The 16,667-nt window shown below is 40.6% G+C and overlaps 1 protein-coding gene across 1 annotated transcript; it reads left to right on the forward strand.

The window, feature by feature from the left end:
• The first annotated feature begins 255 nt into the window (after positions 1-255).
• On the forward strand, positions 256-2,107 carry CUNH9orf153 (chromosome unknown C9orf153 homolog). Its single transcript, XM_023743557.1, has 2 exons — positions 256-351; positions 1,368-2,107. The coding sequence occupies exons 1-2, from the start codon at positions 286-288 to the stop codon at positions 1,896-1,898; spliced, it is 597 nt and encodes a 198-aa protein (XP_023599325.1). The 5' UTR covers positions 256-285; the 3' UTR covers positions 1,899-2,107.
• The last annotated feature ends 14,560 nt before the right edge of the window (positions 2,108-16,667 follow it).

Here is a 16,667-nt window from a genome sequence, read left to right on the forward strand (position 1 = left end):
CTGCGGACTGAAGTGTCCCGGGTTCAATTTCGGTCAAGGGCACATGCCCGGATTGCAGGCTCGATCTCCAGTAGGAGGCATGCAGGAGGCAGCCGATCAATGATTCTCTCTCATCATTGATGTTTTTATCTCTCTCTCCCCTCTCCCTTGCTCTCTGAAATCAATAAAAATATGTGTTTTTTTAAAGTGTTACCCTCTCCTTTGTATTTTATCTGACTTTTGCTCTTTCATTTCATCTTTCTTCGTATTGATTTTTTAGGAATTAGAGAGTAAAATCCCAGCACAATGTTCACCAATAGAGACGCTGATTCAAGTAATGATGATGTGGAGGCCGAGTTTCCCAGGTGTTCGGTATGTCCCCCTAATGCTATAACATGCACAGGAAACTGTGCTTTCGAGAATTATAAGAAGAACTATTAAGTACCCAATGGCATGCCATGTGGGGGGCAAAGAGAACGCAAACATTTCACTTCTGTGACTTAGCCTTCCTTGGCACAGCAAAATACAGCTCCTCTGTGGGCAGGGGATCCTGAGTGCTGACTTGTGTTTGTGCTCATGGTAATGCGTTTGAAAGAGCCATTGGCCAACTCAGCCCACTTCCTATTTGTTGCTCTTGACTAGAATTGAAGGGAAACTGCATTAGGCTAAATGACACACGTTTGGGCTCTCACTTTGGCCTTTTTGCCCTTCCAATTCAATGACCTAAGAAACTTCTTGGGAATAATGGGATTTGCAGGCAGAATGCTCTAGCAAATAAAATTTTATCCCTTTAATACAGGATTTTAGATAGAGAAGGGGGACTCTGAGGGGACATTTATTGTCTTTTCTGCCAACAATTCTTCCCAAACACTCCACAAATGTCACCATTGACTTTGGTAAAATATTCCAGTTAAAAGGGACAATTACAGCTTCATTCGCACAGTGTTCCTAAATATGCCAAGCCCCTCGGTCACCAGAATGAAGCTTTGATATCTAGATGATCTGGCTCCCTTTCTTCTTTCAAAGAAATCTAGCCTTACCCAAAACAGACTTTGCAAACCCCCACAATTGCGTCTCTCCATGATAACTCACAGAATTGTAGAGTTGGAAAGATCCTAAAGACTTTGGAAACCAGGCTCATTTTGCAATGCAGCCTTTCAGTGATGTGTCTAAATACTACCTCTTTTGGGGAATGAATCTGAGACTTGTCCATCTAGTCTCTGTTCCGCATTGCCACCATTGACTTGGCTTAGCTAGGCAACAATATCTTCCAAAGACAGATGCTTCTGTTTGCATGGTTACTTGTTATGCTCTTTGTTTTAGGGTTTGCGGATCTGCCAGGCAATCACCATTCATCAATCTCATGACTTCCCACTTTTTCCCCATAGCTGCCAGAATTATATGCACTGGCTGAGAATTTTCATAAGGAGAGCAAAAAATCAAATCACCTAAAAACTTTTGGTATTTCACCAACTGAAGCACGGAGAACACTTAGTCAAACCCTGAATGCCATGGCACCCACTAGCAGAACTGATTTGGGAGAAGATTCCCAACCTGTTTTCAAGATCAAGGTGACTAGAAAAGATAAGGAGAAGCCACCATCAATGACTGAACTCCTACATCGCAGCTTACTGACCGGCTCGCCCTCTCAAGTAGACCAGCTGGGGAAATCCCAGGAGAGACTTGCCTACTATGGGATCCCTCCTCCCTTGCACACTTTTCCCTATGAGATTATCCTCAGTGAAACCAACCTTTCAGGCACACAGAAGAAGTTTTCAAGTGCCAGGAATTTATCCAAGATAAGCATTCCCAAGATGAAGGCAGACAAGATTTTATTTGAAGATAGAATTACTGAATACTCAATAATTGAACCAGGTACTCTAAACATGGTGGGAGAAAAAGAGTGGAAATCTTACTAGAAAATTTACCTAGATTTCTAGAGTTGCAAGTGTCAAATATTGATCGATGGGAATATTAGCGTTCTGGTGCTCTGCTACATGTCAAAGCAATGGGAAATGCAGAGCTCTAGCAAACATCCCAGGGTCAAGTCCCAGACTCGTTCCCAAAAGTGGTGTATTTAAACTTACTTTTCTAAAATGAGCCAGTTCAACTTGACCTCTAAAGCACCCATAACTATTTGTTTATTGTTTCATGAAGTTAGTCAAGTATTTACTGAATAATGACTTATCGTTCTTAAATATCTTGATTTTCCTTCAATTGAGGGTTGTTTTTTTAAAGATTTTTTTCATGAACCTTTATACTTTCCTATTGCTACATCTCTACAAAGAGAAGGAAACTCTCCAGTTCTGATACTTTAATAAGTAAATACCCATAAAAGTCCAAAGACCATACAGGGAAAGTCAATAATATGTCATAAAACATATGTTGGTAAGTTATAAAGAGAAGAGAATATTCCTAAGGTCTCCATTTTTCCTATGTAATTTGAGGAAAGTCATATTTTGTCATTCTGTGTAGCTATAAAAAATAGATTAAACTAATGATATAAAATATTCAAACTTTTCTAAAATAGGTTCTTGACCCAAGATAAAACCATTTGCACAGCAAATATTATGACATCACAATTTTTATATTAAAAGTAGTAGGAAAGATGGGAACAAAGTTAAAGGAATAGACCAATCACTCTGACCAATACAGTATTTGGCCCAAGATACTGGAAGAATCTTTGCTCTCATTCCCCACATTGATACCTTGACACAGGTTTCAAATTCCTTTGATAGAATCATACAAGTGTATTGGATTTCAGGCAGAAGTAGAAATTAAGGCGATTGTGGAATGGCCTACATAATCCACAAAACTGCACAGCTAAAGTTTTGGGACCAGAGAGGAAAAAGCCAGGAAAGTGCTAGGATCAATAATAACTGGCAAAAAGCCTACTGAAGAAGTGCTGAAGGCTTTGGATGTTTGATGATGGGTCTTGAACATTTATGGCTTTGCCACCCACAGGGGCTGAATTGTCCTTCCTCCCTAATGCATGGATTGCCTGCGGTCTATCTAACCCTGGAGGTCTCTCATGTGCCCTTCTACACTGACTCAGTCTCTTCTCTGCCTCCATGACCTCATTTTTTTGAGATCCTAGCTATAAAATTTCTGAAGCATGTCCTGTCTATTCAAGGAATATGCATGAAGCCAGATAGGCATCCATATGAGAAATATCCAGTAATTCCTTAGGTTTAATTGATATTGAAACATTTCACCTTTTACTGTCCTACATTGCCCAATATTACTATCATTTCATCAGCCAGCTAGTGCCTGAAGTCTACTCAGTCCAGGAAAATTTTAAGACTCCTGGTATACCAAAGGATAGTATTGAACATATCTTTACTAGCACCAAGCACTAGAGGAGGAAAAGGGAGTGGTGCTGCCATTTTTCTTCTCCTAGCTTATGAGCAACTCTTGCTCAGGCTAAACCCTATAGGTTAGGCATGTGACCAAAAATAGGGGTTATTTTTCCTATGTAATTAAAAGCCTGGAGGTGGGCAAACAAGGGTGGGAATAGTGTTTTGATGTCATTGAGACTTCAGGCTCCACCATCTTTTTCTGTATGGCTTTTGTCTTCATGGCCAAGATAAGCTTCCTTCCCTTCCAGGAACTATGACCACATCCCAGGCTGGAAGAGGGAGATGGGACAAAGGCCCACCTTGGCTAGTTTGATCCTCTTTGAGTAGGAAGCAAAGCTTCTTAGAACATACATCCAAAGGTGACTTCTCCTTGCATTACATTGTCCAGACCTGTGCCAATAGCAACCCTTACTGCAAGGAAGGCTGGTGAATAGAATTCTGATCTTTCCATCCCCTATAGTAGAGGAAGGCAGAAGAAGATCGTAATGGGTCTGGAGTGACCTAACCTATAGTGTCTACCACAGATCACAACATAAAGCTCTTTAGTAATCAAAATAATCAATTCTATGGCCTTCTTTTGCCAAATATTCCTTTCCTGTGCTTTCTTCTATCATCAATTCTTTCTATGCCAACCCTGCCAAGATTTGTCAAACTCCCTGAAATTTGGCAACTGACCCTGGGGACTAGACTGTTGAACACCATGGCTCAAGGAACAGTCCCTGGCTCCAGTCTCCCACTGCAGGCATGAACAGGATCCTATATAATAAAACCCTAATATGCAAATTGACCAAACGGCATAATGACCAGCCCCTATGATGTGCACTGACCACCAGGGGGCAGATGCTCAACACAGGAGCTTCCCCCTGGTGGTCAGTGTGCTCCCACAGGGTGAGCACCGCTCAGCCAGAAGCTGGGCTCACAGGACCTGCACCCAGGCAGGCGGTAAGGAGCGAGGGGTCTGGGACTGCAAGAGGGATATCTGGTTGCCAAGCTTAGGCCTGATTCCCAGGATCGGGCCTAAGCCAGCAGGTGGACATCTCCCAAGGGGTCCTGGACTGTGAGGGCGCAGGCTGGGCCTTGGGAACCCCCAGTGCACGAATCTGTGCACCAGGCCTCTAGTACATAGATAGATAGATAGATAGATAGATAGATACATAGATAGATAGAGATAGAGATTAGATAGATATAGATAGATTAGATAGATATAGATAGATTAGATAGATATGTATATGGATATAGATATAGATATAGATATAGATATAGATATAGATATAGATATAGATATAGATATAGATATAGATAGATATAGACTTCCCACCAGGTAAAGGCAGGGGTGGTACCTGGGCCATAGGTAACCTTCTCAAATATCACCAAACAGGGAGGATGGTAAAATTACACATGAGAAATAGACCTGCTTGTTTGTTGTACCAATTATTCTCTTTAAACTCCTCAAACTCATCTTGGCTCTTTGGCCTCTGGTTTTACATTCAAGCCCCTTCCTTGGGCCTTGCTTTTTTTTTTTCTTTCAAGTTTACAATTTATTAGTCATGAAAAAAATTGAAGGGAAGGGAAAGAGAAATGGCTGCTGAGTAGGGGAATATGCAGTATATCTTGGTTGTGGTTCATTGGGTTCTTGAAAAAATTGCAACTACTAATCACTGTCCACACTGGTAGGTCCTGAAAGAGAAGGGAAAAGAGCCAAATTCTAGCTAAGGCACTGTACTCAGGGCTTATACCAGCATCTTGGAAGAAGTGACACCAGCAGTGTATATATTTCTGCTAAATCTTCCTCCTTGTTTTCACCACTTGTTAGGATCCTGCCCCCTGTTGACCTCAGTGCTCTGCAGGTCTCTCCACTTGCACATTCTTCATTTCCAAGCACCAAATGAGACACTTTCTCTACCTGTTGTGGCCCTGCAGGTTCCGCTCCAGCCCTGCTAGCCAGACCCACCCAATACATGAGGTGGACACCATAGGTTCCCCTTTAGTTTATAAGGATTCAGAAAAGGCTTTCTACAAGAAGGGAGGAGACTCAAATTAATCAAAGGTTTATTCTGTCATGAAACACCTCTGAATCGCTGAAGGTTAAATGACACCATGTGATTCTTTGAACATCTGGTTCTTTTCAGAAAAACAATTCATGGATCTAAGGGATCTGGAGTGGAAATATTACAAAGGGATCACAAAGTGGACACGCAAAACTTCAGATGTATTTGCAAAAATACAGCACAACAGTGAGAAGAGGTTTGTAAAGAGCAAGGAGATGCCTGGTGTTATTTTCCCCCCACTAGTTCGTAGGTCTTTGGTTGTTTTTCCTCAAATTAATTTTCCACCAAGTTTAACTCCCCTTAAGTGAAATATGTAGTTTATTGAAAATATTTTGGATGCAGATTTTGCTTTTAAAAATTTTGAATTTACACACAAAAATTTAAGAAGCAGATGCACCATGGAACATGGGACCGGATTCTATATGATATGCACATAAGGTCTAAAATTAAACCACAAATATGGAGTAAAAGATCCAAGCTGACCTTCTAGGGTTGGCAGGAAGCACTGAGAAAGAAGTTTCCAGATCACAGCACAGTAAGATAAAGGAGGAAGTTATAAAAGAAGTTGAGGGTAATGGAGTCTAAGTAGAATGAGAAGTTCAGAAATATATCCAAGGGAAATTGCAGAAGGAAATAAGGAGAATGGAGAAAAGATGACACTTGAAAAAAAAATGACTGATCGTTTTCTAGAAATGAAGAAACACATGAAAACTTGCATTGAAAAATCTCACTGAGTGATGAGCGAGAAAATAAATCTACACTTAGAAACGCAGTAGCAGAACCGAAGAGCGTTTAGCAAAAAAAAAAAAAGAAGAAAATATAATCTACAAAAGAGAGAAGATGGATGACAAACAAATGACAAAATGATGGTGAAACTCTCACTAACAACAGAAGTCAGAAGGTGAAGGTTTTATATACTCAATATGCTGACGGAAGTAATTGGCGATCTGGAATTCACTAACCAGCCAACTCTCTTTTAAAAAAGTAAGAGTAAAGCAAATACTTGTTAAAACATAGAAGAGCAAAAACTGTTTACTACCCCTTACTGAAAAAACTACTAGCAAATACATACATTAGCAAGAACCCAGAGGGCGTGCAAGTAACAGGGGTGAGCAATTAAATTCTTCATGCTATGTGATTGTGATTGTGTCGATATTAAAATATATTTCTAAATTCTATTTCCTAACTAGAGGCCCAGTGCACAAAATTCATGCATGGGTAGGGCCCCTGGCCAGCAATCAGGGCTGATCAGGGCCTCCTGGCTGCCGGCCGGGGTCTTCCTTTGTTCTGTGCCACCCCCTGGTGGTCAGTGGATGTCATAGCGAGCGATCGAACTCCCAGTCTCCTGGTCGAATTTCCAAGTGGACACTTTGCATATTAGCCTTTTATATAGAGAGATATTTTAAAAATTCACCTCTATATAAGAAATTATTCTGTGATGTTCATTTTTTTGCACCACTTTTAAACATCAGATTTTGGCTTCAGCATAGTGGATGTCCTCAGCAGAAGATACTGTTTAGCAATTGGTCTGAGGGAGGTTTCTGGGTTCTCACAATAGTCTGGGTTCTTAAAATCTATCTACTCAAGTATGTTCAGTGTGCAAAAATTCCTCAAGCCATACATTTAACAACTGTAAAGTTTTATCATGCATGTTATACTTCACCAAAAAAGGTTTACAAGTTGTGCTACCTTCATAAAATGAATTGGGGCCCTTGCCGGTTTGACTCAGTGGATAGAATGTCGGCCTGCAGACCAAAGGGTCCCAGGTTTGATTCTGGCCAAGGGCACGTACCTGGCCCAGGCCCTGGTTGGGGCTCATACAGGAGGCAACCAATTGATGTGTTTCTCTCACATTGATGTTTCTCTCTGTCTCTCCCTCTCTCTTCTACTCTCCCTAAAAATCAATGGAAAAATATTCTCGGGTGAGGATTAAAAAATTAATTAAATAAAATGAATTGGGGAGTTTTCATCTTTTTATTTGAGGCCATAGCCTTTTAAATAACATTAGAAATATTTTAAAGCTAGATCTTTAAAGTCTAGCCAGAACTCAGTTATAAAATCATCTAGTCCTGACATTGTTCTTCCTATTTTATTATGAAACTGTTTGAACTATATTCAACACTTAAGATTTTACCACACTCATTTCATCTATTCCTATTGTTGTGTTTGCTGTTGATGCTGAACTATCTTAAAGCAAATCTTAGGCTTCGGGTCTAAGATATTACCCTTACATACTTTGGTGTGCATCTCAGAAAAGTATCGGCATCTTCTTTCATAGCCACACTGCCATTATTATACCAAGAAAAATGATAATTCCTTACTACCATCTATTTATTCATATTTGAAGTCCCCTTGTTGTCTCAAACTATCTTTTTCCAGTTGGTCTGTTTCAATCAGGATCCATGCAAGATTAGGACTGCATTTGGTGTCTCAAAGATTTTTTAATCTAGAGCAATTCCTCACCTTTTTTCATGCAATTGACTTACTGAAGAAATAGGTCCATTGTCCTGTAGAAGTTTCCACAATCTAGATTTGTACCTCAGGGGGTCATTTAACTTATTCTTCTATCATCCATATTTCTTGTGAATTGGATGTTTGCTATGGTTTGGTTATATTCAGGCTCACCTCTTTTTGCAAAGTATAAATTCACTAGGTGATGCTGTGTGCTTCAGGTTGCCTCACCATAGAAGGCAAATAATATCTGGTTGTCCCTAGTTTAGTGATGGTAAGATTGAGGAGTGCATTCAGGTGGTGACAGCCTGGTGCCTTTTTATAAAGTTCCCCACCAACCTTTCATCTAATGGCTTTCACCCACAGATGAAAATGGTGGCACCCTGTGCGAGGCTCCCAGTGATCCCCACCTCCTAGTGGATACACCCATGTCTCCCCTGAGAGTAGGCTAGACTTACGACTTACTCCCATGAAAAGAATGCATCATAGGTGATAGGATGTTACTTCAAGATTAAGCTACCAAAAAAAATGTGCATTCTATCTTGGATTCCTTCTTTTACTCTCACTCACTTGCTAGCTCCTAAGGAAGCCACCTGCCATCTTCAGAGATGCCTTTTGGAGATGTCCATGTGTCAGGTAACTGATGGCTCTGGCAAATAGCCAGCAACAAGCTGAGATCTGCTAACAACCACATGAATGAACGTGGGAGCCGACCCTCCTCCTATAAGCCTTGAGATGACTGCTGACTCCTTGACTGCAACCTTGTGGGAGACCTTGAACCAAGAGCACCAGTTAGGCCAAACCCAGCTTCCTCATCCACAGAAACTGTGAGATAATAAATATTTGCTATTTTAAGCTGCTACACTTTGGGGTAATCTGTTTTAAAGCGATAGGTAACTAGAACAATCATCTTTGCCTGGATCAGTTATTTTCATTAGGGTTTACTCACTATGATTTTCTAATTTTATTGCTTAGGATTCCCTCTTTAGTTGCCATTTTTCAGATTAAGGAGTTGATGTTCTAGTCTCTTTCAAGGATGGACAAAGAGCCGAAACCAGTTTGGCTCAGTGGATAGAGCATCGGCCTGCGGACTGAAAGGTCCCAGGTTCGATTCCGGTCAAGGGCATGTACTTGGGTTGCGGGCACATCCCCAGTGGGAGATGTGCAGGAGGCAGCTGATCAATGTTTCTCTCTTATCGATGTTTCTAACTCTCTATCTCTCTCCCTTCCTCTCTGTAAAAAATCAATAAAATATATTTTTTTAAAAAAAGGATGGACAAAGAAGTCTTTCTCTTTTTATCTTTTAAAAGTAGCATTGTGGATTCATTGGTGTTTGTTTTGTTTTTAGTGAACTTGTTTTTTAAGTATAATATCATACAGAAAATCATAAGCTTGATGAATTATAACAAACTGAACATACCCATGGAACCACACCCAGGTCATGAAATAGAACACTGCCAGCAAGCCCCTCTCTTGCACTTTCCTAAATTTTTACCCTCCTGTAACCAGTACTGACCACAGGTTGGTTTAGTCTATTTTTGCACTCTTTTATACAAATGAACACATACCGCATGGATTCTTTTGATCTGGCTTCAGTCAGCATTATGTTTGTGAGATGCATTGATGTTATATATGTAGCAATAGTTATTTATCCTTATTGCTGTTTAGTATTCAATTATATAAAAATAGCCTGACTTATGTATCTATTCTGCTATTGACAAACATTTTGGTCATTTGCAGAGGAGTTCTAAATTTTAACTTAAATTTAAATTGTCATGAAGAATTATTGGTGAACAGCACACATTTTATTCAATGATCTGTTGGTTTGATTTATACTTTTAACTATTTAGATATACCATGTGTGGGCCTCCATTTGTACTCCTCTGAGTTCTGTAAATGTTAGGGGATGGGTCTCTCTCTATAGAATTAAAGTACATGAAAGCAATAGCACATAAGTTGGATGGAGGTAAATGGAATGAGAGGGTCCTAAGATAGAGTGAACTAATAGACATTGGTTTATAATAAGTTGAGGATGTTTGCTGTAGTATGTAGGGTATGCACTAAAAGAACAGGAAGGCAATGTATAATTAACAAGCAAATAGAGGAGGGAAAAGGAATAAAAATATTTAATCAATCCAAAAGTAGACAAGAAAGTAAAGAAAAAGTAATATAGTTCAGGTGGGAAAAACAGTAAATAGTAAGATATTAGATATTGATATATCAACAATTAATTTAAATTTGAATGGAATAAATACTTCTTTTAAAAGCCAAAGAGTGTCAATCCGTATAAAAATAATTTCAATGGCATGCTGCTTACAAGAAACATAAAAACGTTGAAGGTTGCAAAGATGGAAAAAGATGTATCTTCTAAACAGTAACTGAAAGAAAGTTGTTATATCTATACTATTCTCAGACAAAGCCAACTTAAAAAAAAAGAAGCATCATTAGAAATAGAGGATTGCTTATTAATCACAAAAGTTTTATTCATCCAGAAGACATAATTGTCCACTACCATCACCTTTTTCACTTACCTTCTCAACCCCACTAGGAATCTTGTCATTCTGTTTGTCATTCTATCTCCAGTGCCTAGAATACATCTTTTTAAAAAATTGTGTTGGTTTTTCATTTTCTTTTTTAAATATATATTTTTTATTGATTTCAGAGAGAAAGGGAGAGGGAGAGAGAGATAGAAACATCAATGATGAGAATCATTGACTGGCTGCCTCCTGCACGCCCCCCCAGTGGGGACCGAGCCCGCAACCCGGCACGTGCCCCCGACCGGAATCAAACCTGGGACCCTTCAGTCTGCAGGCCAATGCTTTATCCACTAAGCCAAACCGGCTAGGGCATAATTTTTATTTTTCAATTACAGTTGACTTTTAATATTATTTTGTATGGTTTCAGGTGTACAGTATAGTGGTTAGATAATCATATACTTTACAAAATGTTCTCCTGATATTTCCAGTACCCACCTGGCACTACACACAGTTATTGCAGATTACTGAGTATATTCCCTATGCTGTACTTTACATCTCGTGACTATTTTGTAACTATCAGTCAGTACTTCTTAATTCCTTTACCTTTATCACCCAGTCCCCCAATGTCCCTCCCTTTGGCAACCACCAGCCCACTCTCTATGAGTCTGTTTTGTTTGTTTATTATGTAGAATACTTCTTGACACAATAAATACTCAATGATTTTTTTTTGTGGAACGAATAATGAATGAATAAAATAATCCTACATATTTACTGAATGAATGAGAGTATCTCTATGGAACTATACCTTTCCTCTTCACTACACAACACATTTTCTCTCCTCACAATCATTTTCCCAGAAAATTTCCAGAGAAGATAAAATTTTTGCAGCTCTTGAAGTGCCCACAGAGAGTTCCAAATGTGGCCCTAACCTCATCGTGGCAGATACAATGACTCATGTGTCGAATTATTTTGGAAAGTAAAAATTTTTAAATCAATCCCTGAATAATCCATGTGTTTCACTATTGAAAATGGGTCCCATGAACTCAATTCTACTTAACAGATGAAAACTTTGTCCTAAACCTTCAGATAAAATTATATCTCTTTAAGGGCTCTTGAACTTTTCCCACTTATGATAAATTGCCTCCAAATTTAATGCATCATGAAACTGAGAATCTGTTGTGCCAATTTTGCTTCTAGTTTTCCTCTAATTTGTATCTGTTTCCAGAATGGTAATAAAATCATCCTAAATCAGATTTAAAAAATAAGATTAGGGGTTGCAGATACACATGGATACACAGTTTCATTAAAAGAGTATGTAACATAATCAGGATTATGAGATAATAAAAATATAGTAATCTGCAAAATTACTATGAGAAAATTAACGCTTGAATGATACAATTGCATGATGATAAGAAGCATACTAGTTTTGAATTTGTGTGGCTTCCTATTAAGAAATGACGAGTAAGGGGAAATGGGACAATTAAAAAGCAACTGCTGGGGTCTCTTACCAGGTCCAAAATCAAGACAAATGATCTAATTACTGTCATGTCTGAAAATAGAAATAGACATTGTGGTCTTGAGAAAGGGAATTATTTATCATGTCACCGGAGGCATAGGGTGGTGATAAACCAGACCTTTTGGTGACACTAATTAAAGCATTTGGAATACACGTGGATCAAAGGCAGAAAGGAAAAAAGGAAGATAACACAAACCTTTTGTGCTGAACTAGGTCTGGAGGCTTTAAAAATACAGAACAACCTTATATATTGGGCTTTATACTTATGATGTGGTAACTTATTTAGATCCGCCCCACCCCCATCCTTAATGAGCAGGCTCTTATTGATCCCTGTCTGACAGCATGCATTTGTGGGCTCTAAGCAGTAGTAAGGGTGATGATTATTTGTTTAGAGTTTTACCATTTATAAAGCCTTATCTCAACTTATCTCACTTGAGATACTATATTAAGACAGATTTTTAAAACGACGTTTTTATTTATTTCAGAGAGAGGAAGGGAGAGGGAGAGATAGAAACATCAATAATGAGAATCATTGATTGGCTGCCTCCTGCACGCCCCCTACTGGGGATTGAGTCCACAACTGGGGCATGTGCCCTGACCTGGAATGGAGCCATGACCGCCATGGGTCAACACTCAACCACTGAGCCACACCAGCGGGCTGTATTCAGACAGCTTTGCTGCTTATTCAAACAAATACACTAGGAGATGGACACAACATTTTATTCACTTATTTTTCCCCCCTCACTGTAACTAAGAGGATACCACTACCAAGCGACTATTCCATTAAAGCAGCGGTTCTCAACCTGTAGGTCACGACACCTTTGGGGGTCAAATGACCCTTTCACAGGGGTCACCTAAGACCATCGGAAAACACATATATAATTACATATTGTTTTTGTGATTAATCACTATGCTTTAATTATGTTCAATTTGTAATAATGAAATTGGGGGTCACCACAACATGAGGAACTGTATTAAAGGGTCGCGGCATTAGGAAGGTTGAGAACCACTGCATTAAAGTCAATACGTTCATTTTTATTTTTAAAAAGGATGATATGGTCTAGAGCACTAGAAGGGGAATTATTACTTAGGATAGCTTTCTGGAGGGCAACTTGGCAATAAGTATGAAAGTCTCAAATCTCTTAGAATGTACATACTCTGAAGATACCTTCCCAACAATATGAAAATACATGTAAGCATGGAAATTGGTTAAAGACATGTATTTAATTTAAATTAAAATACCTGAAACTGTAAATTTTTCCATTAAACACTTTATTTCATGTAAAATATTTCACTGACATTTTATTATATTAATTACATGTTGAAATGATAATACACTGGATATAGTGAGTTAAATAAAATACATTAAACTGATTTTCACCTATTTCCTTTTACTATTTTTAATGTGGCTCCTAGAACATTTTTAATTACATAAATGGCTTGAATTCTATTTCTATATGACAGCCCTGTTCTATACCCACTTTCCATATAGTCTTTCCTGATTTTCCTAAACAGATATGACTTCTGTCTCCCCCATAGCTCTTTGAATTTCTCTTAGGATATTTGTGGGGGGACATTTGCTAGTTTTTTGCCTGCCAGCATCCTGCCTCCTTGGGGGAAAGTCCTATGCTGCCTGCTTTGATGAAAATTAGTGGCCACATCCCACTAGAGGAACCGGAGGGGTTGTCCCTGCTAGTACCAGGGAGGAATCAAATTCCTCCAGTTAGAAGCTCCTTCCTGGCAATTTGTATCTTGAGCCAGGGTCACAAAGGATGGGTTGAAGGCCCTGTTTCTTAAAGCTGCTGCAGAGTGTGGCAGATAAACTACACCCACTCTTCCTGCTGGATCACTTTTGCAGTGTTTTCTGCTGCCTAGGTTTTCCAAATGGATTGGAAATCAATCAATATAATGACACTAATTCTCACCATTGATTCTGTGAGACACTGACATCTGTCTACTCAATTTCCCTTTTCCTTACTTAAGATGAGAGAGGTTGTGTCTGTTGTCGGAAACCGTGTGTTCTGATACCGCACTGATGCTGTCCTATGATGTCTTACATTTAATCCTAGCAAGTTCTAGGCTATGGGGAACTTCTAAGGATTGAAGGACAAATTGAAGCGTCAAGCAGGAGCCAGCCCTGCAGGTCTAGGGAGCCATTATGGAGGTAGGTGCATATCAATACTTTCAGTTCTTGGTCATCCCTTTGTTCATTCCAGAAACAGAGTAAAGGACCAGCCCAAGTTGGGGGTCTGTGGGAGGCTGAAACATGGCCCTCCAACACATTCACGCCTTAATCCCTGGAACCTTCGAATGCTACCTTCCATGGCAAAAGGGCCTTTACCGTTGTGAGGAAATTAAGGACCTTGAGGTGGGGAAATTATCTTGAATTAATTGGGTGGGACCAATATAACACAGGGTCCTTAGAAGTGGAGAAGCCTGCCCAGCTGGATGTGAGCGATGTGACTGTAGAAGCAGGCTGAGAAAGATGCTGCCGATTGGGGAGGGCGTCAGAGCTGAGAAATGCAGGCAGCCTCTAGAGGTCCTAAAAGACAAGGAAATGGGTCATCCCTTGAGATTCCAGAAAGGAATGCAGCCCAGTGAGATTTCTGACCTTTAAAATGGTGCCGTTTTTGACTGATTAGGTTTGTGATAAACTGTTGGGGCAGCAAATGGAAAACTAATACAAAGTGCCTTATTCCCCCTCACCCCCCACTCCTTGAGCTGGAGAGGACACCCCTTTAATTGACAGTCCTATCAAGGCTGCATCCCTTGGAGAGTAGGGGGGAGGTTCCTGTTTGCAAAGCAGGTGCCATTAGCAAGTGAGGGAAAGGATAGTGAACAGACAAATAAATCATGGCTGCCCACTGCCACCAACCAGCACAGCCCCTGGTACATCATTTAATCAAAATGTGTCCAGTTGAGTCTTTAGGGCCAGCAACTGATTAGGCTAAATACTGTGGGTAAGAAGCCTTGAGGAAATAGAAAACGTTGTAAGGAATGTAAATCCAATATTTGTGTATGCAATATATATTGTATTTATATGTTACATATACAGTATATATATATCTGACATTCAAAGGCTGTTAAATCGCGTTGTTTATCCATATACTCAGAAAAAAAATCACTTCTACTGTCGTGGTAAACAACCTGCTTCCCTATTTATAATGGTCTGGCCCTCTAGCAACTTCAGCGCGAAATTATAGCTAATTTGCCTACAAACGTCAGGTGGTCATAATAACCTGTATATGATATATGTTTAGATATAACTGCATCTTAAAAATTCCAAATTCTGTCATAAAGGTTCTCATGAAACTTGAAAAGGACTGATTCCCCCTCAGTGAAGATGTAGTTAATTCAGCCAGCTGCCCTAGGACTCAGACATACGGACGTGTTCCATAAAAATAATCACTGGCTGAGTCACTGCTGACGAATTAGTTGCAGATAAATGGAGACCTACTTAGAGGCCAATGAGGTGAAGTTGTGGGCTACCAATCTAAGAGAGCCAAAAGGAGCCATCAAGGAAGTTTACTGATCTGTCCCCAAACCTGGATATGGACGCCTAAGGTCAGGAGAAGATCAAAGTGATACACGTCCAGTCCTTGGCAACGCCAAAGCTGGTGTCCCACACACCCTCGGCTTTTGAACATTTGGTTTGAGCAGGTGGCAGTCTAACAGTGAGCAATTCACTTTGGAATACGGTAAAACGTGACTCTAAAGGGGTCATGATTGTCCGCTCATAATTCAGTTAGGAGATTTTGGCTCCTAAAGGTGTTTTCTGGCAGTGAAGGAGACCCAGGGTCAGGAGGTGTAAGTCTACCCCGGTCACCTTCTTCAAGCTGAGTCATTGGGGCTGTAAGCATTCCCTTGGGAGTTTGTGCATTTCCTTGTTCTTGTTGTTGGGATTGGGGAGGGGTGAGAGGAAGGGTTCCTTTCCCAGACAGCAGAGCTAGGGAGGTTCCCAAAGTGATAATTCTGGGAGAACGTTTCTCGGTCTGGCCATCTGTTAGAAGTACCTGGGAAGCTCTAAAACAAACACAAATAGCAATATTTGGACTCACAACTCCAGCGGCGGGACCTTAGCACCTGAATACAGTGGGGCCTTGACTTACGAGTGTCCCGACTAACGAGTTTTTTGAGATACCAGCTGTCTCTCGGCCGATTTTTTGCATTGAGTTGACAGTAATTTGAGTTAAGGAGCTCCTTAACTAGCTCCGTCTCGGAACGAGTTAAACTCGTAAGTCAAGGCCCCACTGTATTGTGAAAGCTCCCAGATCATGCCAACTCTGCCCTGTGCGATCAGGGGTGAGAACCGCTGCTGTAGAATTTTCTAGTGTAGGAACCCCAGAGGACATTCGTTTTGTGGCCTCCACTCCGGGAGGTACGACCTGACAGTGCTTTCCAAACTGCCGCGCGCCCAGGAACCTTCATTGTAGCTCTCGCAAGAAGTCGGGGTGCCACAGCTCCAACAATTAGGTTTGCGAGTTAACAGTCAAGCGGAGATTATGGCCAACCCAGAATGGATGTGGAATTTAAACAAAAACAAAAACCCTCCTCCCCACAAACATCTGCTTTTCACTGGCTCCTCTACTCCGAGCAGTGAGGGCTGGACCACCGAGGAGACCGGAGCGTGGCGAGGTGCGTGGCGCCGGGGCGGGGCTGGCTCTGCTTTCCGGAAAATTCCCTGGAGTCCAGGGGGCGTGGGAGGAACGGACTCTCCAGGTCCCTTTGCTCCGCCGCCGCGCCCACCGACCCGCCCCCCAGAGAAGCGTCGGGACCGCTCAGATTGCAGTCGGAGCCGCGTCCCGAGGGAGAGAAGGAGGCGCAAGCAGTGCGACTA

Source organism: Myotis lucifugus, unplaced genomic scaffold, assembly GCF_000147115.1.
Source record: "Myotis lucifugus unplaced genomic scaffold, Myoluc2.0 scaffold_399, whole genome shotgun sequence".
NCBI classification, from domain to species: Eukaryota; Metazoa; Chordata; class Mammalia; order Chiroptera; family Vespertilionidae; genus Myotis; species Myotis lucifugus.